This window comes from Brachypodium distachyon, chromosome 3 (assembly GCF_000005505.3).
Source record: "Brachypodium distachyon strain Bd21 chromosome 3, Brachypodium_distachyon_v3.0, whole genome shotgun sequence".
Taxonomy (NCBI): Eukaryota; Viridiplantae; Streptophyta; class Magnoliopsida; order Poales; family Poaceae; genus Brachypodium; species Brachypodium distachyon.
Window position 1 is genome coordinate 40,213,636 of NC_016133.3, and position 24,750 is coordinate 40,238,385.

The 24,750-nt window shown below is 48.2% G+C and overlaps 3 protein-coding genes and 1 pseudogene across 4 annotated transcripts; 3 read left to right on the forward strand and 1 right to left on the reverse strand.

The window, feature by feature from the left end:
• Nucleotides 1-498: 498 nt before the first annotated feature.
• Nucleotides 499-5,566, forward strand: LOC100829419 (nitrate reductase [NADH]). The gene is made up of 4 exons (XM_003574559.3): nt 499-1,670; nt 1,777-1,917; nt 3,469-3,701; nt 3,808-5,566. The coding sequence occupies exons 1-4, from the start codon at nt 656-658 to the stop codon at nt 5,143-5,145; spliced, it is 2,727 nt and encodes a 908-aa protein (XP_003574607.1). The 5' UTR covers nt 499-655; the 3' UTR covers nt 5,146-5,566.
• Nucleotides 5,567-6,312: 746 nt separating this feature from the next.
• LOC100829728 (kinetochore protein NDC80 homolog) lies at nt 6,313-14,061 on the forward strand. Of its 2 annotated transcripts, none has more exons than XR_731659.3 (4): nt 6,313-7,579; nt 9,912-10,158; nt 13,300-13,460; nt 13,552-13,690. XR_731659.3 is itself a non-coding variant. In XM_003574560.4 (4 exons), the coding sequence occupies exons 1-4, from the start codon at nt 6,429-6,431 to the stop codon at nt 13,729-13,731; spliced, it is 1,725 nt and encodes a 574-aa protein (XP_003574608.2). In that variant the 5' UTR covers nt 6,325-6,428; the 3' UTR covers nt 13,732-14,061. The 2 variants fall into 2 exon arrangements, 1 of the variants encoding a protein (XP_003574608.2); XM_003574560.4 differs by having other exon boundaries at nt 6,325-7,579; nt 13,314-13,460; nt 13,552-14,061.
• Nucleotides 14,062-15,753: 1,692 nt separating this feature from the next.
• On the forward strand, nt 15,754-20,172 carry LOC100830040 (annotated as a pseudogene).
• Nucleotides 20,173-21,262: 1,090 nt separating this feature from the next.
• Nucleotides 21,263-23,112, reverse strand: LOC100830526 (F-box protein At1g10780). Its single transcript, XM_003572235.4, has 3 exons — nt 22,188-23,112; nt 21,825-22,105; nt 21,263-21,742 (listed from the first exon to the last, which is right to left on the reverse strand). Exons 1-3 carry the CDS (start codon nt 22,969-22,971, stop codon nt 21,506-21,508), a joined length of 1,302 nt encoding a protein of 433 aa, XP_003572283.1. The 5' UTR covers nt 22,972-23,112; the 3' UTR covers nt 21,263-21,505.
• Nucleotides 23,113-24,750: the final 1,638 nt, after the last annotated feature.

A 24,750-nucleotide genomic window follows, 5' to 3' on the forward strand; every position in this document is an offset into this window, starting at 1 on the left:
TTGGAATGTATTAGTAGTAGAAGATATACACACCTAGAGCTGCAAATTTTTGACCCTCAGGATACCCTCTACACTCCTTAGTTCAATCAAATGAATTAAAAATTTAAAATAACACGATTTTTTGAAAAACTAATTCATTTGTTTGAACTAAGGAGGATCACAGGGTACCCTGAGGGTCAAAAATTTGCATCTCTATACACACCACACGAGAAACAGAGTAGCATTGTTAAATTGGCAATATAATTCCAGCAGAGTACCAGTAGATAAGAAGAATGTTGTGTAAAATCAGAAGGGAAAAAATGGTGAGTTCGTCAGGGAAAAACGAGCAAAACATGTGGCGTCGAAGGGAACAACCTAAAAGTCCAAAGCGTCGCGCCCAGAGTACCTTGCCACGTGGGAGACAACTGTGGTGCCATGCTGGCTTCTGAGGCGCCACGTCACTCCCGAGGTCGGCTTTGCGTGTGTATATATATCCCCACCTCGCTCTGCTTCTGTCTTCACCAATCCCGCGCCTCCCGCAGGGTCCAGCCGTTCGTCCAGTCCAGGCCACTACTGGTACTACCGGAAAGTTTCTCATCAGCTGCAAGTTGCAATTGCATCCAGAGGCGAGAGCGCTACGGCTACGCTCGAACCGGACACCTCTCCCCAAAACAACATGGCCGCTTCTGTCGAGCCACGGCAGTTCGGCCGCCTCGAGACGCCGGTGCGCGCCGGGGCCGGCACGAACGGCATCCGTCGCCGCGCCGACTCCCCCGTGCGCGGCTGCGGCTTCTCCCCGCTCATATCGCCGCCTCGGAAGTCCTGTGTCCACGAAGAAGCTTCGTCTGACGAGGAGGAAGAAGAGCAGCAGGACTGGCGGGAGCTGTACGGGTCGCACTTGCAGTCCGAGGTGGAGCCGTCGGTGCGCGACCCGCGCGACGAGGGCACGGCCGACGCGTGGATCGACCGCAACCCGTCCCTCGTCCGGCTCACCGGCAAGCACCCGCTCAACTGCGAGCCGCCGCTGAGCCGGCTCATGCACCACGGCTTCATCACCCCGGCGCCGCTCCACTACGTGCGCAACCACGGCGCCGTGCCCCGGGCCGACTGGGCCACCTGGACCGTCGAGGTCACGGGGCTCGTAAGGCGTCCGGCCCGGTTCACCATGGACGAGCTTGTCCACGAGTTCCCGGCCGTGGAGATCCCCGCCACGCTGGTGTGCGCGGGCAACCGGCGCAAGGAGCAGAACATGGTGCAGCAGACGGTGGGGTTCAACTGGGGCGCGGCCGGCGTGTCCACGTCGGTCTGGCGCGGGGCCAGGCTCCGCGACGTGCTCCGGCGGTGCGGCGTCATGGGAGCCAGGCAGGGCCAGGGCGCGCTCAACGTGTGCTTCGAGGGCGCCGAGGACCTGCCGGGAGGCGGCGGGTCCAAGTACGGCACGAGCGTGACCCGGGAATGGGCGCTTGACCCGTCCCGGGACATCATGCTCGCCTACATGCAGAATGGCGAGCCGCTGCTGCCCGACCACGGCTTCCCCGTGCGCGTCATCATCCCCGGCTGCATCGGCGGCCGCATGGTCAAGTGGGTCAAGCGCATCATCGTCACCACCGCCGAGTCCGACAACTACTACCATTTCAAGGACAACCGCGTCCTGCCGTCCCATGTCGACGCCGAGCTCGCCAACGCAGAAGGTAACGTAACTATATAGTACTCCGTGTTACTGCTCGAGTTCGATTTGTTATGTGCGTAATGGAATGTTGACGTCTGACCGAGAATCAATGTCTGGGAATGCGGCAGGGTGGTGGTACAAGCCGGAGCACATCATCAACGAGCTCAACACGAACTCGGTGATCACGACGCCGGGGCACGACGAGATCCTGCCCATCAACGCATTCACGACGCAGCGAGCGTACACCATGAAGGGATACGCCTACTCCGGTGAGCTCGCCCACGTCTTTGACCCTGACTTGTTAATTTGCCTTGCTTAATTTACCTTTGGCTAGCTAGCTTTACGTCCTTTTTGAACAAGTCGGACGAAAAGGGAACCTCGGTCTAGACGTGCGATTTCTCATGGTTAGTTTGGTCTTGTCGCTAACGAGAGGGAGATCTAAAATCTAAACCGGCACGGCAGTGAAACCGGAGCACACACGGATTTCTTTTACACGGATCAGGAATATATCTGCCTTTTGGAACAACTCGTAATTAAACACAGTGCATCATGCTTTGTAGACAAGGCATCTGCAACGACATATAAATTTGTTCATAACATATACCCACTCCGTCCCATATCAAGTGATTTTCTATTACATGTATCTAGACGATATTTAGTCATAGATATATTCATATTTAAACAAATTTGAGTCACTTAATATGAGACGGAGGGAGTATTCCCTGAACCCTGCACCACAAGTGATCTACTGCAAAATATCCATGCCGCAATAAGACTAGATTACATGTATCTAACCATCTTCTTTTGTCGACAGTCGACTCTAAACAATTTGCTATTCATAAAGTTCAGCAAAAGGACTTCCTAGGACACCCAACCAAAAAGACCAAGCAAGTGGCAGCAACTCGTGATTATTGTACTACTGCTTCTTCACTAGCATCGACCATTTATTTGAGCTAGCTGCGAAACCGGGTGCAAAGATACCATGTGAGGTTCAGTAGTTTTTCCAATGCACTTTTTCTGCCAAGTGAAGGGAGCATGTCCATCCGTGTGGTTCCGGGCCGCTGGCACTTCGTGGCGTCGAAAAGCTGCTTGCTGGATGCAGTACAGTAGTAGGAGTAGTACTGAAACGTTGCTCTTGGAAGTTTGAATGGTCTAAAGAGTCGTTCTAATGTGCGTGGAAAAAGATAATTCTAGGTTGCATTTTTTTTTCTTTGTCGGGACGGCCGGGACCCCTGGCAAGCTTGCCAGGTCGTAGCTGGTGCCGGGTTGGAGAACAAAAGCCAAACCCATTATTGGTCACAATTCGTGTGGCCAACTGCTGCCATTAGAAAGATTTTTCTCCTATCCATAGCCCAACACTGTAGCGCTGCACCGAAGAATAAAGATGCTCAACAATAACCGGTCAGAGATCTCAATACTTAAGTGAGTGTCATTGGACAAACAAGGAAGCAAAAGGCAACTGGCTAAAAGAAAGCATATGCTCCGTATGGCATTATTCGTGCCGTCTGACGTCGTCCGTCCATCGTCCTCCCGCAGCGTTGGGAACTCTTACTCGCGAGCCAATGGTGGATAGTCTAAGTGGAGATCGGAATCCAGCAACGTGGATAGTACTGAATATTCTAGCGCGGGGAACCGTGTCGAAATGGAATACGGTCGCTTGCTGACAGAAGCTAGCTGAAGCTGATTTTGTTACTACTCCGTACGTAATCGCGAAGGAAAACGACGCGTATGTTGTGCTGTGAGTTCTTGCTGCAGTAACTAATTAAGCCAGCGAATCACGAGCCTGACGATCGATTATTTGCTCTGTGTGTTTTTGATAGGCGGTGGCAAGAAGATCACGAGAGTGGAGGTCACGCTGGACGGCGGCGAGACATGGCAGGTGTGCACGCTGGACATCCCGGAGAAGCCCAACAAGTACGGCCGGTACTGGTGCTGGTGCTTCTGGTCCGTGGAGGTCGAGGTCCTGGACCTCCTCGGCGCCAAGGAGGTCGCCGTGCGCGCATGGGACCAGACGCACAACACCCAGCCGGAGAAGCTCATTTGGAACCTCATGGTACATTCATACCTGCATTGATTTGCACGTCCGATAGCCATGTCTCGACCGAGATTCGAGAATGTGAAGTCTGATGGAGTCTTTTTCTGTCTTGGCGTGGTTGCAGGGGATGATGAACAACTGCTGGTTCAAGGTGAAGGTGAACGTGTGCCGGCCACACAAGGGTGAGATCGGTCTGGTGTTCGAGCACCCGACGCAGCCGGGCAACCAGACGGGCGGGTGGATGGCGCGGCAGAAGCACCTGGAGACGGCGGAGGCGGCGGCGCCGGGGCTGAAGCGGAGCACGTCCACGCCCTTCATGAACACGACCGGCGACAAGCAGTTCACCATGTCCGAGGTGCGCAAGCACGGGTCGCAGGAGTCGGCGTGGATCGTGGTCCACGGCCACGTCTACGACTGCACGGCGTTCCTCAAGGACCACCCGGGCGGCGCCGACAGCATCCTCATCAACGCCGGCACCGACTGCACGGAGGAGTTCGACGCCATCCACTCCGACAAGGCCAAGGCGCTCCTCGACACGTACCGCGTCGGCGAGCTCATCACCACGGGCACGGGCTACAACTCCGACAACTCCGTCCACGGCGGGTCAAACCTCTCCCACCTGGCGCCCATCCGGGAGGCCACCAAGGCCTTGGCGCCCATCGCGCTGTCCAGCCCAAGGGAGAAAGTCCCCTGCCGGCTCGTGGACAAGAAGGAGCTCTCCCACGACGTGCGCCTCTTCCGCTTCGCGCTGCCGTCCTCCGACCAGGTGCTCGGCTTGCCGGTCGGCAAGCACATCTTCGTGTGCGCCAACATCGAAGGGAAGCTCTGCATGCGGGCCTACACGCCGACGAGCATGGTGGACGAGATCGGCCAGTTCGAGCTCCTCGTCAAGATCTACTTCAAGGACGAGCACCCAAAGTTCCCCAACGGCGGGCTCATGACCCAGCACCTGGAGTCGCTCCAGATCGGCGCCTCCATCGACGTCAAGGGGCCCCTGGGCCACGTCGAGTACACGGGCCGGGGAAACTTCACGATCAACGGTAAAGCCCGGCACGCGCGGCGGCTGGCGATGATCTGCGGCGGGAGCGGGATCACGCCCATGTACCAGGTGATCCAGGCCGTGCTAAGGGACCAGCCGGAGGACGAGACGGAGATGCACCTGGTGTACGCGAACCGGACGGAGGACGACATCCTGCTCCGGGACGAGCTGGACCGGTGGGCGGCGGACTACCCGGACAGGCTTAAAGTTTGGTACGTGATCGACCAGGTGAAGCGGCCCGAGGAAGGATGGAAGTTCAGCGTCGGGTTCGTCACGGAGGCCATCCTGAGGGAGCACGTGCCGGAGGGCGGCGACGACACGCTCGCGCTCGCCTGCGGGCCGCCGCCCATGATCAAGTTCGCCATCTCGCCCAACCTGGAGAAGATGAAGTACGACATGGCCAATTCTTTTATCTCCTTCTGAGAAATTCCCCGTAGCATGCTCGCAGCTGCTGCCTGAATATCATTACTCATCAGCTGGGGATGGATGTTTGTGTATATATACGTGTCGACTTCTCTTCATTAGAGAACCACACGTGCATGATTACTGCACGGCACGGGCGATAATAAGGAGTATATATACATGCTTATTGTAGGTTGTGTTGTAAAACTTGTATGTACTCTTGCTCCCCTCGAGTACATTGACCGGCCATGTTTTGCACTCAGGTTGTCAAGTACCTGCAGCTCCAATCGAAGCTGTTTATTCGTTTCATGTATACCAAATACTAGTGGTGTGTAAATATGATTATTGCTGTTAGCTTGAGAGAGGGAATATCTGATAATGTGAGCTCGATAATGTGTAATTGTTCCAAGAATGAGAAGCTAACACGGACATCTCTGCTCTATTTTTGCTCTCAAATGCTCACTCCTTCCCAAATTTAGGACATATAACTTTTGTTAACCGTCATTTTAAAAATTTGATCTAAATTTATAGCAAAAAAATTACAACATATACATTGTCGGACACAGGTACTATAAAAATATATATTTCTCTAATGATATTCGTTCGACACCGTATATGTTGATAGTTTTTGTTATACGCCCTAAAATTTGATCTGTTTTTATGACAACGTAGACACGAGATTTATCTATTTTGTAAAAATAAATAATTAATATTTGATTTTTCTATCGAGAAAGAGGTAAAAAATGTGCTAGCAGCTGCGTTTGAGCATTCACGGCTGTTTTGTTTTGTTTATCTTTGTATATATCGATTTCGAACGGAATAGTTGTGATATTTAAATGATTAATAAGTTGTATATTTTTTTTTCAAAATATTGACTTTCACAATTCTCATATGGATGTATCTTTTTATTTGCGAGAATATATTCCAATCTAGCCCCGTTGGAATGTTCTTTTTTGTACAGGCAAAATTTGACTGCGGGTTTATATCTGAAAAAAGATTGGGCTGCGCCTGAAGGATAATTTTCGTTCTGTTTTTTTTTGAGAGGGGATAATTTTCGTTCTAGTTGCTCCCACGACGATCCATCAACCTGAGGTGGCCTTTGGACCTCCAAGATAGGCCCAGCCTACTGCAGCCCACACAAAGGCAAGTCCAGGTCTCCAGGATGTGCCCACAGCCTACAGCCCCACATGACGCCCCCCTATTGTCTTCTCCATTTTGATTGATTCTCTAAAATCCACTCGTCCCAAAATCAAATCGAGAACCCGCACTTCTCAAATCGCCACACCCCAACTCCGATACCCAAAATGCGGCGCGGCGGCGGCGGCGGCGCTGCGGGCCGCCACCCGAAGTCCTCCCTGGCGCCCTCCGCCGCGGTTGACCGCACCCCGATGATGGACCAGCCCCTCTACCCCCGGAACCTCGACCACGCCTTCTCCCGCCGCGACTCCGACGCCTTCAGCATCTGCAGCAGCCGCCCTTCCTCCATCGGCACGGCTCCCGCCCATGCCGCCCCCACCACCAACCTCTCCGACCGAAGCTCCCAGGCCGCCGCCCTCCGCGTCGTCAACGCCTACCTCGCCCCCACCATCCACCTCCGCGCGCCTCTCCCCGCCGCTCGCGACATCCTTGCCGCCTTCCGCCACTTCCTCGAGCGCCTCCAGTACCCCGTCCAGACCTCCCTGGAGGAAGACCTCCTCATCCTCCTTCGCCTCCTCGCCTGCCCCTACAAGCTCACCCGTTCCGCCCTCAAGGCTCCCGGGACCCCGCACTCCTGGCCGCCCCTCCTATCCGTCCTCTACTGGCTCACCCTTCTCTGTCGCGTCGCTGACAACCTCGACGCATCCTCTTCCCCCACCGCCGCGACCTCCAATGACCTCATGCTCTACATCACGGAGAGCTACAATCTATTTCTCACAGCCGACGATGATGCCGTCGCCTCTCTCGACGAGGAGTACATGTCGAAGGCTAGTGTCCAAACGGATGCGCTCGCTGTGGCCGTTCAGGCACTGGAGAAGGAGGTTGAGGATCTGGAAGGGAAGCGGAGTAAGCAAACCTCGGAGCCTTCACGTCGGAAGGCGCTGGAGGAGAAGAAGGAAGCATTCACTGCGGATGTTCAGAAGTTTGATGCAGTGGTTAAGAGCTGGTCCGCAAAGATCAAAGAGAAGGAAGATTCGTTGGTGGTCCTGGAGAAGGAGCTGGAGGCGAAGGTGATGAATGGCCAGCACATGTTGGTTGAGAATGAGGAGCTGGTAAAAAAGGTGGAGGCACAGGTGGTAAATGTAAGGGATGCTGATAGGATGACTAGGGAGATGCAAGCAGTTGAGCATGATATTTCCAAACTGGAGAATGCGAATGCAGCGCTGGAGGAGAAGGGATGGGAGCTTCAAGCTGCGCTGGTCACCAAGCTTGAGGATATCGAGGGGCTTGCTGAGCAGTGCAACCAGGCCCTCAAAAGGTATGAATTCTTGCTGATTCTATGAATTTTTCCCGTGTTCATTATTCTTGAACCATCGACTTGGTATTATTTGAGGAATACCTGGGAACTGGTGCTAACCAAGTAACCATAACGCTCTTATTTGATCTGTCAAAGCATATTTAAAGATGTAGCCATCTTCTATCCTAATACTGACAGGGTGCTATGATTACCACCTCTCAATATGTTTGATTTTCTTAACCTCCATAGTTCAAATTCTAGTAGTTCACAATTTTAAAACTGTTCTGTAGGGTTTCATATCCATAGGAATGGCTAGTTTTTACGTTGGCTCGCCAAGCCTATCGCAACCCTCCCCTTTTATCGGGGCTTGGGACCGGCTATGCCTATAAAGACATTAGACATATGCCATACAGACATAGGTGGATTTTTACAGCTGTTTCCGGAGAATCAATTTATTTTGTTGCACTGCAATTTCTCAATGTTGAAAAATTTATTCTCATAATCACTTTGATTTGTTTAGTAGTTTTGTTGCTGCAGTTTATAGTCAGTTGTGCTTTAGCTTGCCATGACACTCTCCTGACCGTGCAATTATTCGTATATATCCTTTAGGTTACCTTCTTGCCTACTTGATATTTGTCATTCTTAACTCATATTATCACATTTCTCGTCAACCACACACACACACACACACACACACACACACATATAATTGAGATGCTGAGGTTCAATTAAGTGGACTTGTCTGTTCATCACCAATAGTTGTTCTGTCAGTTGCCTCTTGTTGAGGTCTGCACGTACACAGACTATTGTTTGATACAATGAACAACAACGTGCATAAGGCAGTCCGCTACTAGTTTACATTGTACTGAATAGAGATGGTTCCAATGTTACACATCAGAAAGTTCAGGAAAATGTAGGACACAACATGTTTTTGTCCATCATTTGCTTTGTCTTCCATTTTCCATGTGTTCTTCCTGTAGTTTAATTAACTTTCTGTAATCCCTTTACCCTCAGTGCCTTACAAGTGACAATCCCTTTATTTACATTTTGCTGTTAAACTTAGAATCAGCAATGGGTAGACCACATTAAGAATCCTGTAAATTTCCTGAATTAAGCAAGAAGAAAGATTTAGACTGCTATTTGGTGGGGTAAGATTGAAAAGCGACTGATTAATCAAGAGAAAAGAAGAGAAGATCTAGATCCCTTATCTCGTTGTGACTTAGATTGTAATACTGCAGACCAAATATAGATAGTACAGGTGTATAATTGTATAAAAAATACATTCACATTTGATGTAGATTAATATGGATATTACTGCGGTTATGTAAAAAGAACAAATACGCCTATATATATTCCATTGGCATTAGGGCTATATATATATATTTTTTGAAGTGGGCTAAAGATTACGCAGATAATAATTCTATTACAATATCACATAATTAGCTCCGGCACGCAAGAAGGAGCACAACCATGCGTAACCCCACTACTCTGCTCTCTTCAACAAAGCTGCACTAAGGAATGTGCAACCATTTTCCTCCCTCTAAATCTTTCGTACTTTGATGTCAGGCAAAAGAGATATGGCTGCTGAAATACCTTTACAAATCCCCCTGTAACTTGAACAACCTTCAGCTCCAGAAAGAATGGCTTGGACAGGTTCTACATAGCACCAACCTAATTCCTTCTAAACAAGCTAGCAATTTAGTCTCAGTTGCATGTGAGCATCCTTGCATCTGATTCCAAGCAGCAAGAACAGGTCGTTCATCACTATCTCTGATGATAGCCTCAAACAAGTTTTAACAGACAAAGGTTCACAGCTAGCTTCAACATTAATTTTACACCAATCTACTGTAAAAGACACCAACTGAAAGAGGGCTCACAACCTGCCAATGGTTACTGTAACCAAGTTAATGTTCAGCTGCCACAGTCGCTTCCCTTTGATGTTGATCTGGCCATATTGCAAATAATCCACATAGCTGACAAAAGGTTGCACTGAATCTGCAATAGTAGCATAGCATCTCCGTTACATGTTGTTTCTAGCTGGAAAATCTTGAGGGAAGTTCTGCTACTTTAGTCTTGGTGATTAAGAAATAAATAAAAACAAGGGGAGAGTAATTTTTTTGTAAAAAAAAAACCCTGAGACAGGTTCTAAGTAAAATAAAGGTGTTGTTGTATGCTGTCCCTTAATTGTGTCCTGATGCTAAATTTGTTAGCGGCACCGCTGAACAAAATTAAGATTAACATCTCAAAAAGAAGACAATTTTATCCTGTTTTTTTTGTTCATTTCCTTCTTTTTCCTCAATTTGCATGTTGAGCTTCTGAATTTATTGTCAAACACTGATGTGCCATTTTGCAGGTTGAAACTCGGTATTGATTTCAAATACATGCTAAATGCAAAAGGATCTTCCCCATCTGAAATCCTTGGTACCGCGTACAAAACTGTCCTAAAGGCTGCACTCAGTGCTCTTGCTAATGAGACTAAAAGGATATTTGCCTCAAAACATGATGAGTCAAATGATCTGCAAAAGCATTTGCAAGGAAATGCTAAAATCATAGAGGAGAAAAGGAACAATGTTTCTGTTCTAGAGGCTAAAACTAATGAGGTCAGTCCATCTTATACTAAATGTCACAACATAAAAATAAACAAAAATTTAAAGTCTGTTTTTCCCTTTGTATGTTCATGTTAACTAATTAACTCATACATATATCTTTTGGCAAAACTTATTGACAATTCTGGCCAAATGGAGGTTCTAATACCATGAGTTGTTAAATTTAGCCATTAATCTAAAAATGTCATGAATTTGGTACTCACTACAATATAGAAAATAGGTGGCGTATTATTTATGTACTTTGCATAATACAAACAGTACTACCCATAATACTTCTTTTTATGGAAAGACTCAAGTTACCTGTGGCAAACGACTTACTTACTTCTTTTATATTCCCTTCGTTCAACAATATTTGTTGTTTTGGGATTTACTTTTGACATGGTCTCCATCTTGCTACTTTGGACTATTGGTTTCCGTATGAATATGTTAGTAAAAGGTTATAAGATTATCAAATATTTCCTTCACTCGACCAATGAACTATTTTTGCATATATTAATTGTCAAGTTATAAAGTGTTTATACTAGGATGACATCTATAGTGTTTTGAAGGTAGTAATTGGTTACCATAGTCTATAGTCACACATGCTTGTTGACCTGCTTTTTATGGTAGAACAGTGCTTGCATTGCTGGTATGTTGTTTGTTTTGTTTTCAATCTTCTGCAGGATTGCATTTACCAGAGAACAGTGTTCTGAAAGGCATCACCTAGGCACTGGCCATCATCCTGTTGTCTTGCTCATGTAATTAGCATTTAGGCCTGTCCGACTAGAGCCTAGTGTCTTGGTGAACACTGAGCAGAACTTATGAATTATGTTCCTCTGTGACCTGTTACAAGTGGTATGCTAGGCATCTACACATTCTTGTTTGTGCTACATAAAGTGGTTGAGATGCCTGGCTCATGATAAACTTACACAGTTAGGCTCTGTTTAGAACACGCGAGGGATTTTTTTTTCCTGTTTCTGTGGGAAAAAAGATGGTTCCTATGAAGTTCCTTCATTCCAAATAGGCCCTGAGTATTTTTATACCCTTTACAGAGTGGGCCAACCTTACTCATATTGACACTACTTGATGTGCTCTGTGTTTAGATTTTATTGTACGACAGCATACTTGGTTGCAAAGCAAGGCTGCCCTTTTGCGGTTTTGCCTACTAACAATTAGGTCTCTAAAGGAGATAGATACTCAGGTTAGAAAGGATGGTGCTCTGGATAAATGGGAAGGGTGATAGGCATGGAGGTATGGTGTCATGCGGGGGCGCACGTATAGGCGCTGGCCACCTAGGGCAGAGAAGGACCCAATGTCTGGGTCAGCTTAGTTAATTTGAGTAATTAAGTGTCCAGATTGAAGATAGAAAGGTTTCGTCCCGTAGAAGGTTTTCCCTACTATTTCCAATCTGATTAGGAGTTCTATTCCAATTCTGTAAGAGTCTAGCTTGTTCTCCAAGTTTGTAAGGGCTATTTATAGTCCCCCCTAGTTAATCAATAAAGCAGCAATCAAAACCCAAACCCTATTTTCCCCTGCGTCCTGTGCGCCCCCAATTCCCTGCCACGGGGCCACGAGGTTACAAGCCTCGTCCTCCCGTAGAGCACCCCTACTTCCTGTGATCTTCCTCTAGTTCCCAAATTCCCCAAGCCCGTGACATATGGTTACATGCCAAAAATTCGTGCAAGAAGCACCACACATTTGGCTGTAAGCATTGTTGGGTGCTTACAGAATAACTACATCCATGAGGATAGCCGGACGACAGAGCGTAGGGGATTGTGCAGTAGAACATAGCTTAGATTATAAACGAGGGAGGAGATTGACATACTATTGTTATTGATTAACTTGATACTTAATAGATTGATCAGTACATGCAGGCTCCCAGATATATAGGGAGATTACTTGACCCTCATGAAATTAAGGATATTATCTCTAAGTCTATCTATAATATCTAGTTTAAATAATATGCTGTGTCTATTTGTCTACTACCTAATATAGCCACGTACATAACATCAGCCTTGGGATTAAAACAATTCTAATGCTCTCGTTGCTTCATTGATCTCTTATTATGTAGGAAATTGCTGTTTGTGTCCATTTTATGAATTATACTGTGATGTGCTGCAATTGGACTTCAACTATGACACTGTGTCATGTGTTTAGAAGAAAAATAAGATTCTTGTTTTTTATGTAGTATCAATCAATTGATTGCATTCTGGTTGGCACTCTTTTGGGGGACTTAAACGTGGTTCATTTGTTGGTGATTACAAACATTTACCAACCTAGACAAATACTGGGGCTTGTATTTACCTATTACCACAGTTCTCAAGTTTACAGTCTAGAGCGCAAGCAGTTATTCACGGTTACCACTGTTCACAAGTTTACAGTCTAGGAACAAAGCAGTTATTCACGGTAACTATTTTGTACCCTTTTGGGTAATTGTCGCAAAAGAGCGAAAGTGATCTGGGTGGCTTTTGTTATTTCGTCTATCCCTTAAATCAGATTTATTTCTTGGTGATCACACACATTTACCAACCTAGACAAGTGTTGGAGCTTGTATTTACCATACAACTCAGTTTATTTTATACTCCCTCCATCCAAACATATAAGGAAAAATTTGAGAATTGAAGAAACCAAGGACAAATTCCTCCTGAGAAAGGTGCTGAAGTCTATGAGTTTTACTTTTTACTCCCAAGTAAATATCCCACTAGACCAACTGCAGCGCAACATTGATTAGAGGTGCAATCAAGAATCAGTTTGGCAACGAGTAACAAGGACATGGGGACGTGTGATGGTAGTTCAAGATCAATCTGTCCTTATCTTTTTGTCTTTCTTAGATTAGGATTTGTCCTTGTATTTTTTGGATAGAGGGAGTGCTTGCCTGCAGCACAACCACAAATCACAATAATTACTTTGTACCCTTCTGTTAAATAGTTGTGAAACAGTGAAGTGGAATATTGGGTGCTTTCATTAATTCCTTCGACCAGGTACTTTATTTGGTGATTACAAACATTTGACGTTCTGGGGCCTTTATTTACAATTAGAAGTCAAGCTATATTGGAATCTTCTGCATCATAATTACAATAATTAGTTTGTAGCCTTCTAATAGGTGCAAAAGAGTGAACTGTTTTTTTTTAATATATTTTCCTGTTTACATTTCAGTTTCTGTTCCCCAGGTTATTGCTCAATTGGATTCGCTGGATCTTGAAATTGGAAATCATGTTTCAAGCTGCAGTGCTGATTCTAGAAAGATGAAAGATGAGTTAGAGGAAAAAGAGGATCACTTGAGTACCCTTGAAAAGGAGGCAGACACATTTTTAAAGGTACTTTTTATGTTTTTCTATGTAGTTTCATTCTGTTCCTGTGGCATGAAAGATGGCCAATCAGATGACTTACAGCAATGTGATTTGACAGAATTCTGAACAGAGTTTCCAAGATGTATCACGACAAACCGATGAAGAAACTCAGATGTGTGCAAGCGAACTGCTGAAACTTATCGATTCCATTACAGAGTATAAAGAGTTCGTAGAAACATCAATTTCTGGAATGAAGAAATGCCTTTATGAAAGCGTGGACGACATTGCTTCTTTGTAAGCCAAGATGCCGTTATGAAAGCGAGAACATGAAGGAAGCTTCATACTGAAATGGATGCTCAGATTGGAGCTGCTACAGGTTTTGGCACAGCCTTTGCCCTATTGCTACTCCAGTATCTTACTGTAGCATGCAGCACTAATATGTTGCTAGCATTATACCCAGTATACTCTCTTCTCTTTGTTTTACAGCAGCTAGTCTAAATCTGTTATTCTGTTCATCGTTGGATTGTGATACCGGCAACCAATATGGAGTGGTGTATGTTTGGATGGTGGCCAAATGAAAAGCTATCAAAATCTTGATCATGATCAAAGTTTTGATCCTTGTTTGATAGGACGCCAATTTTTTATCAAGCCAATGCCTTCCTACCAACCATGGTTTATTTTTATTGCCCAAATCGACCAAGTTATAGGCAACCAAAAGAAGAAGAATGTGTAAGCACTCATTCCACTAAAACTTACTCCTGCACGGCATATCAATTTTGTACCGACTCAAAAAAAAAAGTTTGAACAAATTTATATAAAGAATACCAAAATGCGCAATACAAATCAATATCCGTAGAGCCATCAGTGAAAGTTTTGGTATAAGCTTGGTCAAACCTTAATTTTTTTTGACTCGCTACAAAATTTATGTGCCTTAAGTGGAAGGAGAGTATTCCTCTGGCCGGTATTATTTGTCTCAAATTTGTCCAAATACGGATGTATCTATTTGTAAAAATCATCTAGATACATGTAATATTTTGACGAGTAATTCCAGCCGGAGAGAGTATTTAACTTCTGTCCGCAGTTCCTTCACTCTCCAGCTTTTAAAACTAGGTTATCCCCTTTTCATTCTGCAAAGCACAACGGAAATATCAACGTTCGTTGGATCCGAGGCATTACAAGAACGAAGAAATTAAGAGGGGTGAGGAAAGAACTAGGGATATACATCTGCTACATGGATAGGACATCCGCTAACCACTAACCAGCACTCACAATCGAGATGTCGACTACGTGACAAACAAAAGTCTATCCCTCCACTCACGTGTGCCACCCATAAGCCAGTGGTCCTAGTTCCGTTTTAGGGATCAAGTGTTGGGAGATGCATCAGAAAACGGCGGGCCGGCACTATGCTTGAGATCGACGAGGTCTCAACTAAGGGTTTAGGGCAACTCTAGCAGGAGACCCATTTGGACCGAATCGGTCCGGACGGACCGAAACAGACAAAACGCGCCGCCCAGCAGGGCGACCCATTTCTACCGGCGCCGGGATTTCGGTCCACTGCAGGGTGGCCTCGTTTGCACTGCGCTTGTCCTCTTTTTGCACCTTTTTTCTCCCGTAGTCCACATGTCTATGACTAGTAAAGCAGACCAAATGAGTGACCTCGTTGGGAGCACTTGCAGACCCAAACGGACAAAATTCTTTGGGCTGTCCGAACCGCGACCCATGCGGACCAAAATGGACAGAAAATGGATCTCCCCATGGGCCGAACGGACAGCCTTTACGTTTAGTTGAGCGAGCCGGCTGGGCCGTTTGTTTTGCCCAGCGGTTTGGTCTAGTTTTTAAAACATGGATGGCACACACCGGTACCACGTTTGGTCTGGTTTTTAAAAACCACGCATTCGTTGGAAAAAAAAACACGCTGGTGTGATCAATTTTTAAAAACCGACACACACGGTTTTGTTTGGTCTGGTTTTTAAAACGACAGGGGTGAAAGATGAATCTAAACTAGACAACACGACAGAAGTAGATAGAGAATAGAACGGAGATCTGGACTATTACATCTTGATCCAACGGTTCAATAGTTCAAATGTAGTCCAAGTGCAAAACAGTCCAAGTAAAAAAAAGGTCAATTAAATCCAACATAAAATTGACCGTGGTAGAATTTGCGTGGAAGCGATTCCACCCACCAGTCCCGGCTTTCATGGCGACCGCAGACCCCCCCCCCCCCCCCGGGGAAAACGAGCGAGAGCGACCAAATCGGCCATGGCCCCTCTAGAATACGTACTAATTCCGCGGCGCAACCTCGGTATGCGGTGTCGGCGAAATGGCGCGACGAGGTGCGGTGGTGGCGGCAGCGGTGGCCGCGTTGTGGTGGCTGCAGCTGTAGGCGCCGGGCGCCGGTGCGGTTTGGCTGGAGCTGCCGACGACGGCGACCAGCAGCAGGTGCCTGTCGGAGGAGATCTAGTCCAACGTCGTCGTCATGGGCGACTACGCGATCCTCTTCGAGGAGCAGCCCACACGCCCCATGGTCCCCGCCAAGGTAAACGCCCCTGTCAATGGCGATTTGAGGGCGCGATTAGGATGAGATAATGAAAAATGAAACGGTTCGACGCCGATTGTATGCATTGTTGCCTTGTTGGAGCTTAACTGCATTCAATCTGAGATCAGCCAAGCTTAAATGGCGACCAAATGACGATTCACAGAGAAATCCATAGCTACACTGAAAATTTCCCCATCGCGATTTCCTTTCATAAACATGGCACCCAGAAATCGCATCGTCATTGGACCTAAGAATCGGTTTGCTGATGCACATCGTTGAATGCGGGTGCTCATCCATTGCCACGCCGTCATTTTTGTCCTGAATTTTGCTATTGTAGGTGAAGTCACCTTATGGAAATGTCCTGCACCGTAGTTCTAGAGTGACGCAGGGACAGTTTGCATTTACCACAGCAAAAGCTGGAATGTATCAGGCCTGCTTTTTGACTGATACAACGGACATGGTGATAAACCTCAACCTTGACTGGAAATTGGGGATTGCAGCAAAGGATTGGGACGCTCTTGCTAAGAAAGAAAAGCTTGAGGTGAAAGCATCTGACTTGGCAATTTCAGCTCCGTCGCGCCCTCAAAGCTAGGATCCTCGGACTCGCCGCGATCGAGCGCTCTCGTCGTCGGCAATCTTCTCGCCAAGTCTGGCTCAAAGAGGGCGATGCTAACACTAGGTTCTTCCACGTCAAGGCAAACTCTAGGCGCCGAAATTTTTTCCTCCACCAGATCGTCACCGACTCAGGCGTGCATGTGGCGCACGATGACAAGGCATAGGCTCTCCTTCAACACTTTTCTTCTGTTCTCGGCTCAGCCGCTCCGTGCTCCCGTGTGCTTGCCTGGCCGGAGCTGAACCTACCGGTCCTCCCGCCGGCCGGCCTTGACCTCCCTTTCTCTTTGGATGAGATTTTGGATGCAATTCAGGACTCGCCTGCCGAAAAAGCGCCTGGACCAGACGGTTTCACCGGCGTCTTCTACCGCTCCTGCTGGCCAATTATTAGGCTCGACATTCTTGCTGCCTTCAACCACCTTCATCGTCTCGCCAGCGGGAACTTCTCTGCGCTCAACTCCGCCTTCATTTTCCTGCTGCCCAAGAAATCCCAAATCAACAGCGTCCACGATCTGCGGCCAATTAGCCTTATACACTCGTTCACCAAGCTCTTCTCCAAGGTCCTCGCCCGCCGCCTGTCCCCCCTCATGGGGGGGCTCATCTCCCCTTCGCAGAGCGCCTTTCTCAAATCCCGTTGTATACACGACAACTTCCTGTTCGTCAGGAACGCGGCGCGCGCTCTCCATCGTCAAAAAAAGCTTGCCCTGCTGATGAAGTTAGATTTCGACAAAGCCTTCAATTCCGTGTCATGGGAATATCTCCTAGATCTCCTCCAATGTCTAGGGTTCCCGGCTCGATGGCGTGACTGGATTGCGCTGCTCCTCTCCACTGCATCTTCCTTCGTTCTTCTTAATGGAACCGTTGGCAACTCCATTCCCCACCGTCGTGGCCTGCGTCAGGGAGACCCGCTATCACCGCTCCTTTTCATCCTCGCCATAGATCCGCTGCAACGTCTCCTTCTCCGCGGCACTGAGCTCGGCGGCCTTTCCCCTCTGCCCCTGCGGGAAGCTACTCCACGCGGCAGCCTCTATGCCGACGACGCCGTCATTTTCCTGAATCCGGCGCGTGCCGACATGCTCTTCCTGCTGAATTTGCTCCACGAATTTGGACTTGCCACAGGTCTGCGCATCAACCCCGGAAAGTGCGAGGTGGCCACGATTCGGTGCAACGACACCGACCTCGACGACGTTCTCCTCCCTTTTCAGGGAATCCGGGTTGACTTCCCTCTTCACTACCTGGGCCTTCCCCTCTCTCTCGGACGGATTAAGAGCGCCCACTTGCAGCACATCCTAGACCGTGCCCGTGCCCGCTTGGCTGGGTGGCGGGGTCGATGGATCAGCGCGGGTGGACGACGCACACTCACCAACGCTGTGCTTAGTGCCCTCCCGTTGTTTGCCATGACCGCGCTAAAGCTTCCCAGGAACTTCATCAGCGCTCAACAAAATCCGTCGCCGCTTCCTCTGGGGCGTCGACGAGGACCAGATCGCGGGCGGCAAATGCAAGGTTAGTTGGTCTAGGGTGTGCTCTCCTCTTGAACACGGTGGGTTGGGCATTGTCAACCTCGATGCTTTTGGTCGGGCTCTCCGTCTTCGCTGGCTCTGGCTCGAGTGGCGCACGCCGGACCGGCCGTGGGTCGGCACGCCCACCCCTTGTGACGACGTGGACCGTGACCTGTTTGCTGCCGCCACTCGCGTCACCTTTGGTAACGGCGCCACTGCCAACTTCTGGCACTCCAACTGGCTTGGAGGGCGACTGCTTCGGTTTGCCTTCCCACGTATGCATGCCATCTCCCACCGCAAGAATATTTCGGTCACCCAAGCTATCACTGATCATCGTTGGGTTTGCGACTTGCGCCACGATCTGTCTCCTGGCGTCCTTCTCGAGTTCATCCCTGCATGGCGGGAACTTCACACGATTCATCTCCAGCCCGAGATTCCGGATTCCATTCGTTGGATCCTTACCACAGACAGCTCATACTCTTCTAGCTCCGCCTATAGGCTACACTTCATTGGATCCACGCTCTCGTCTCTTCCCCAGGCCGTTTGGCGCGTATGGGCGCCTCCGAAACACAAGTTCTTCGCCTGGCTCATGTTCCAGGACCGCCTTTGGTGCGCAGATCGGCTTCAGTGGCGGGGTTGGCCAAACTGCTACTTTTGTCCGCTTTGCCGCCGCAACCTGGAAACCTCCTTCCACCTCTTCATGGAGTGCCCTTATTCCAGCCTGCTGTGGTGCGAGGTTGCGCTCTGGCCGAACTGCCGTGCCCTCGCGACCGCCATCCGTGGGGCCGTCTCGATCCAAGACTTCCATGACCGCCTCATGCAAAATTGCGATACCAACCTGCAAAAAGGCCTTGGCTCCCTCCTCATCCTCGTGTGTCACTCCATCTGGCGAGAACGAAACTCGAGAGTTTTCCACGACAAGGCCACCGACATGCGCCAGATCGCCATCTTCATCAAGGATGAAGCACAGGAATGGGCTTTTGCGGGCGCCAAGGCGCTCAGGATTCTCCTCTGGGAGCCCCCATGATTCTTCCTTCCTTTTTTCGTTTCGTTTCTCCACTTTCTTTCTCTTCGCTGTTTTTTTCCTCCTTTTTGCCTTAGGGCAAACCCTGTATTTACCTTCTACTTGCTAATACATCAGAAAGCCAGCCTTTGCTGGACCTTTCAAAAAAAATAATGTGCCTGCCAGATTTATTCATTAATGTACCCAATTTCGGTCTTTGTCCCTGAACAGGGAGTCGCTTTGGAGCTGGTTAAGCATCAGCTGTTCAGGCAATCCGTGAAAACTTGCTCCTCCTTAGATACAGGTATAAGCAACTTGCTCTTTTTTATAGAGTAAAAATACATGATTGGTCCATGAACTCGGCAGAAATGAACATTTTAGTCCACGAACTCGCAAAACATACACATAAATCCATAAACTAGGATTACTGTGTCACTTTAGTCCAAAAACGGTTCGGTGGGACTAAAACCTGCCACGTGGCCGCCACGTCGGCTAAGACCAGGACCGATACTTCTAATCCCTCTTTCGCAGGTTTTTTTTTTTGCAAAATCACCTGTCCACTTAAAATGCATCTCAAAATTCCCAAATCGGCGGCCAAAAACACCGGCAACGCCATGGCTGGATGGGTGATTTTTCAAAAAACACCATGCGAAAGAGGGATTAAAAGCCGTGGTCTCGGCCGAAGCCTACGTGGCAGCCACGTGACGTGTTTAAGCCTTGCCAAACCGTTTTTTAGACTAAAATGACACAGTAGTCCCAGTTTAGGGGTTTAAGTGTGCGTTTTCCGAGTTCACGGACTAAAGTGTTCATTTTTGCCGAGTTCATGGGCTAGTGGTGTATTTTACTCTTTTTTATATGTCGTCGCTACTAGCCTGATCAATAATCTGGTTCTCAATGCAGAGAAGAAGCCATGGCAGAGATAAGTGAATGGACGAATTCGAAAGTCACTTGGTTGAGCCTAATGTCGCTTGCCGTGTGTATTATTGTCTCGTACGCGCAATTGTGGTATCTCAACCAGTTTTTCCGTAAGAAGAAACTCATTTAATTAGATCGTAGTTCTGATGTAATCATGTCACACAAAGCTAAAAGCCTTTTAGAAGTGCATATGATATGTATTGTGTAAACATTTCGCAATCATTTGCCTGGAGATCTTATGTCGTCAGAATTAAAACTATTTGGCCTAAACCGAAACTATAGCATGTGGATTTGAAGAGGTCTGCATATAACATATTTCATGTTCATTTCACTCTGAGGCTCATACTGTCTATATAGCTTCTTCCCAAATACATTAGCTTCAGCATCTGACATATTCCATTCTATAAGTTGTCTCAGTTACACTACCTTCTTTATTACATGGATTTCAGATATCCGAAAGATGATACGGTTTGATGGTGCCTTCAAATACATTGGATCATAGGACATCCCGGTGATACCATCATTTACTAGAAAGGATTGCGGAAAATGCAGGTCAATTAATGACTATTTAACTTGACAATTACATGATAAAAAATACATATGCCCATTGGCCTTTGTGTTCTTGCGTCTAGAGAATTCTAGTTTGAACTGTAGGGCAGAACCCAATCATGTGGTGCTGACTTGTGTTTTAAGATTTTTCATTCATTTACGATAGGCGATTTACCATATCATGGATAAAAACGTCCTAATGTGAATTGTGTCTTTATATTTGAGTGTCTGGCTGCAGTTTTATCATCAGGCCAGTGAATATAAACTACTGATCATGACAAATATGTTGTCAACTAAAATACTACAAAACTAGCTAATCTAGTGTCACCTAAGATACTACAAAAGAACACTTCATTTGTCATGGAATTTTATACTGGTTACTAAAGCACCAAGACATGCATCCAATCTCCATTTGGCAAACTAACAAGTTACAACCATATTATGTTGAGCCACTTTTACATAAGTCGGGTGTTTGGCTAGATGTTCGTATCTTAATCAACATACAAACAATACTGCGACCAAACAGAGTAATTTCCACATATCCTTTCTCAAATGAAATCTAGGAATAAGCAGTCTATCAATTGGAGTACAAACTGAGCCCCAAATAATAGGTGTATCAACTGGAGCACATATCTTTTAAAATGATCCACGACTAAGTATATCCAGGAAGGCTTTACTCAACAAACCAAATACGTAGTATTTACAAACGAAGGGCTGATTATAAGTTGCAGGTGCAGCAATAATGAAGTTTCTTATTTTCCATGAAAAAAAGGAACACTGAAGTTTCCAGGCAAAAGACCAAACAATCTCCCTAACCGTGCTGGACTGCTGATGCTATCCAGCCCACATGAACAATGACAAACGAAACAATATAACTAGCTTCCCGTAAAAGTCTAATCAGTTGAGACGCAACTCACAAGAGCAAAAAGTACAAAGCTATGCAGAACCGCCTCTTCTTCTATTCTATCCGCACTCTGCCATAATTATTTTGCACAAACTTGCAAATCTCTTCGAAGAAATCATCTGCGGCTTCATGGCAATTCTTCATTTGGGAGATCCTAATAGCCATCTTCCGCAGCCTCGGACTGTACCTGACCAGGGACTCAAGGGTAATCAGCTTCTGCTCAGCATTCAAGGGCGAGCGCACGGTGATCAGGACCTCCTCCAAGTATGACATCGAGAACCTTGAGTCCAACTGCAATGTCGAGATAAGTTAGACATGCCAGACAGTGTAAATTGAAAGGGTTGCGATCGATAAGCAACATGATATGACGCACATTTTTCAGGCTGTTCTTTTGGCATAGCGCCGCAAACATGGCGCCGTGGATCTCAAACTTGCGAAGCTTGGGGTGGCTGTTGAAGAATTCAACGAGGTCCACCTCAGGGAACGGCTGGAGAGTATCGTGTTCACCACAGAACTCAACCTTCATCACCAGGTGCTTCACCTCGATGGCACAATGCAGCACAGCACTGACGGCCCCCCAGCTCCACTGGACACCACGCATCGACAGCTCCTCCAATACCGGGAGCCTCTCCATCGCCACAGTATACAAAGTCCCTGCAGCAATTACAACATTAGACCAGATGAAATGAACCAAAACTGCCTTGCAAGGCCATGAATAGGGGCTCCCGGTGGGTACCAGAGTTTTTGGCAATTGTTAGGCGTTTGAGGTGGGCGCCGCCTTGCAGCGAGATCCAGTTGAAACCATGGACCTCGAGGGACTCGACGCGGGGCGCGGCGAGGGCGAGCGTGCAGCTGCCGTTGCCGACGAAGTCAAGGCGGCAGCGCTCGAGCAGGGGCGGCGCGAAGATCACGGAGCCGGAGCACTCGCATCCGAGCAGTGCGAGGTCTGTGAGGTTGGGGCACGCGGCAACGGCAGCGCAGACCGCGAGGTCCACCAAAGAAGCGCCGACTATCTCCATCACGCGGAGGCGCTCCAGCTGCCCCCAAGCCGGCGCGCGCGTCATGGTGAGGCCCCACAGCCTAAGCTCCTGGAGGTTCGGGACGACCCCGATGCAGTCCAGGTGGCCGGATCCGGCGCCAGAATCCCCGAAGGCGGCCGCGGCCTTGTTGGCGGCCGAGTCGACCCGGAGCTCGAGCCTACGCAGCGAGGCGCTCCGCATCGCGAGCCAGCGCGGGAGGAGCGCGGCGGAGAAGGGGCAGTAGATGACGAGCTCCTCCAGGCGCGCCGCGGCCTCGACCATCCGGCCGATGGCGTCGTCGGCCGCGGTGCGGGCGCCACCCTGCGCCGCGTCGAAGGCGCTGCGCTGGAAGTAGAGCGACGGGAGGAAAGGGACGCAGTCTCGCCAGCATCGGGAGACGCCCGCGCAGGCCGCGACGTCGCGGGCGTTGCTGAGCTGCGACAGGATGCTCAGCACGACGCCGTCGGGGAGCGCGTCCATCCCGCCGTCGCAGCAGTCCATCCGTTTCGGCGGCGCGGAATGGGCGGCAGATGGGGAATGAGATTCGAAGGAGGGGTTGGTGCGCGTGTGGGAGATGTGACCGGAGGCGTTCGAAATTTAAAAGGGGGGGCGAGGTGATGGGATGGGACTGGGCGAGAGAGGGAAATGGGAATCCGGACGGAGGCGCGGCAGGGAGCGGCAGAATTTCGGTTTTCGAAATTTTCGCGACCGTTCGGACGTGTTTTCTTGGCGTTTGTACTTGGAAACGGGGGGAGTTTTTGAGTTTCGATTGTGGAGTTCGCGCTTGGCGGCGGCGGCGGCGCGGATACTTTGTGCAGAGACAGATTTGGTGGGTGATGGGCTGGTGGAGGAGTGATCTGGGCTGGACTGGACTGCCAAGGTTAGGCTGGAAACTTCAACTTTGTTCGGCCTACGCTTGCCCCAAATCTTTTCTATAAAACGAACCTTCTTTTATAAAACAATCACACGAGTTTGGCGACACATCCTATGCGAAACTGCGAATCAGTGATTTTCATTAATTTCACGAAAAATTTCAGCGTTACAAAAATGATCTTCGTATTCAAGAGATTTTGCAGGAGAAAGGAAAGTATATACGCAGTACTTTTTCCTTCCAGAAATAGGTTCTTTTATTGGTTCTTATCATCTTATCAAGATATACAATCGCAAGAAAATAAATACTCATTAATAGAATTGAAATTAGTGGATTTTTTTTACCACAAAACTGCGATATCTTCATGCATTTTGTATAAAATGAACCAGAACCTATTCTCATGGTCATTCTTGCTCTATTTTTTTATCTGATTAACAAAGATTTGTAAGGTTTCCTAGAATGGGATAGTTAGCTATCCAGACAACATAGCACATTTTGGTTCGGCTGGTTGCATTACATGCATCTGCATGTGTTTTACGGTTTTAACCAAAACACGCTTGAGTGGGATCCATTCTTGCATCAAGCAATATAATTTTCATTTTCTCAGTCGAACCGTGCGGCCTCGGGCCTATTTTTTTAAAATAATACGATTTTTTTAATCATTTTTAAAAATAATACGCGTTTTTAAATTTTTTAAAAAATAATATGGCCTCGGCCCGGGCGAGGCCGATTGGGCCCAGTCGGCCTGGCCCAAGCCGATTAGGCCCAGTCGGACTGGGCCTCGGCCAGGCCGACTGCAGGCGCCTGCCTAGCCCGCGGGGCCCCCACGCGCCAGTCGCCAGGCCGACTGAAGCCCAGTCGGCTTCGCCCAGGCCGACTGGCCAGTTGGCTTCGCCGTGGCCGACTGCAGGCTGATGGGCCGGGGAATCTTTCCCTTTTTCTTTTTCCCTTTTCTTCCCATCTCCCCTACGCCCGCGCGAGCCCAGCCACGCCCACTGCTTCTGCTTCTTCCTCCTCTGCTCCTTTCTTCTCTTCTCTTCTTGTTCTTCATTTCCTCCTCAAATGCCCCCATTTTTTAGCCCAAATCAGTGCATTTTGATCCCATTTAATCCACAAAATCACATCCCCTACCTAGTTGGCACCCAAAGACACCTCGATCTATTGTTTTCATTGGCCATGTGGAGCTAATTTTGTGGTGCAAAGTTGGAGCAATGTTGGTGGTTTGGAGGAGTTTGGAGGTGGTGGTGCTCATCTGGTGACCGTGAGGCTGCTCGAGGTTGGGTTCACACGTTTCAAGGGTAAATCCTAATCTCTGACGTATTTATCCTATAATGTATATGTTTATGAGGATACGTGTGTGCTGCTTCAATGTATATGTTTTGATTGGAGCAATGGTGGTGATGCCAGAA

What these genes read in the sequence shown, in the direction of transcription:
- LOC100829728 (XM_003574560.4), top strand. Translation starts at nt 6,429, where the DNA reads ATGCGGCGCGGCGGCGGCGGCGGCGCTGCGGGCCGCCACCCGAAGTCC. An exon ending in TAGAGGCTAAAACTAATGAG is followed by an intron (nt 10,159 to 13,313) that starts GTCAGTCCATCT and finishes TCTGTTCCCCAG; the next exon opens with GTTATTGCTCAATTGGATTC. An exon ending in AGGCAGACACATTTTTAAAG is followed by an intron (nt 13,461 to 13,551) that starts GTACTTTTTATG and finishes GTGATTTGACAG; the next exon opens with AATTCTGAACAGAGTTTCCA.
- LOC100829419 (XM_003574559.3), top strand. Translation starts at nt 656, where the DNA reads ATGGCCGCTTCTGTCGAGCCACGGCAGTTCGGCCGCCTCGAGACGCCG. An exon ending in GAAGGGATACGCCTACTCCG is followed by an intron (nt 1,918 to 3,468) that starts GTGAGCTCGCCC and finishes TGTTTTTGATAG; the next exon opens with GCGGTGGCAAGAAGATCACG. An exon ending in AGCTCATTTGGAACCTCATG is followed by an intron (nt 3,702 to 3,807) that starts GTACATTCATAC and finishes GCGTGGTTGCAG; the next exon opens with GGGATGATGAACAACTGCTG.
- LOC100830526 (XM_003572235.4), bottom strand. Translation starts at nt 22,971, where the DNA reads ATGGACTGCTGCGACGGCGGGATGGACGCGCTCCCCGACGGCGTCGTG. An exon ending in AACAATTGCCAAAAACTCTG is followed by an intron (nt 22,106 to 22,187) that starts GTACCCACCGGG and finishes TAATTGCTGCAG; the next exon opens with GGACTTTGTATACTGTGGCG. An exon ending in AAAAGAACAGCCTGAAAAAT is followed by an intron (nt 21,743 to 21,824) that starts GTGCGTCATATC and finishes TCGACATTGCAG; the next exon opens with TTGGACTCAAGGTTCTCGAT.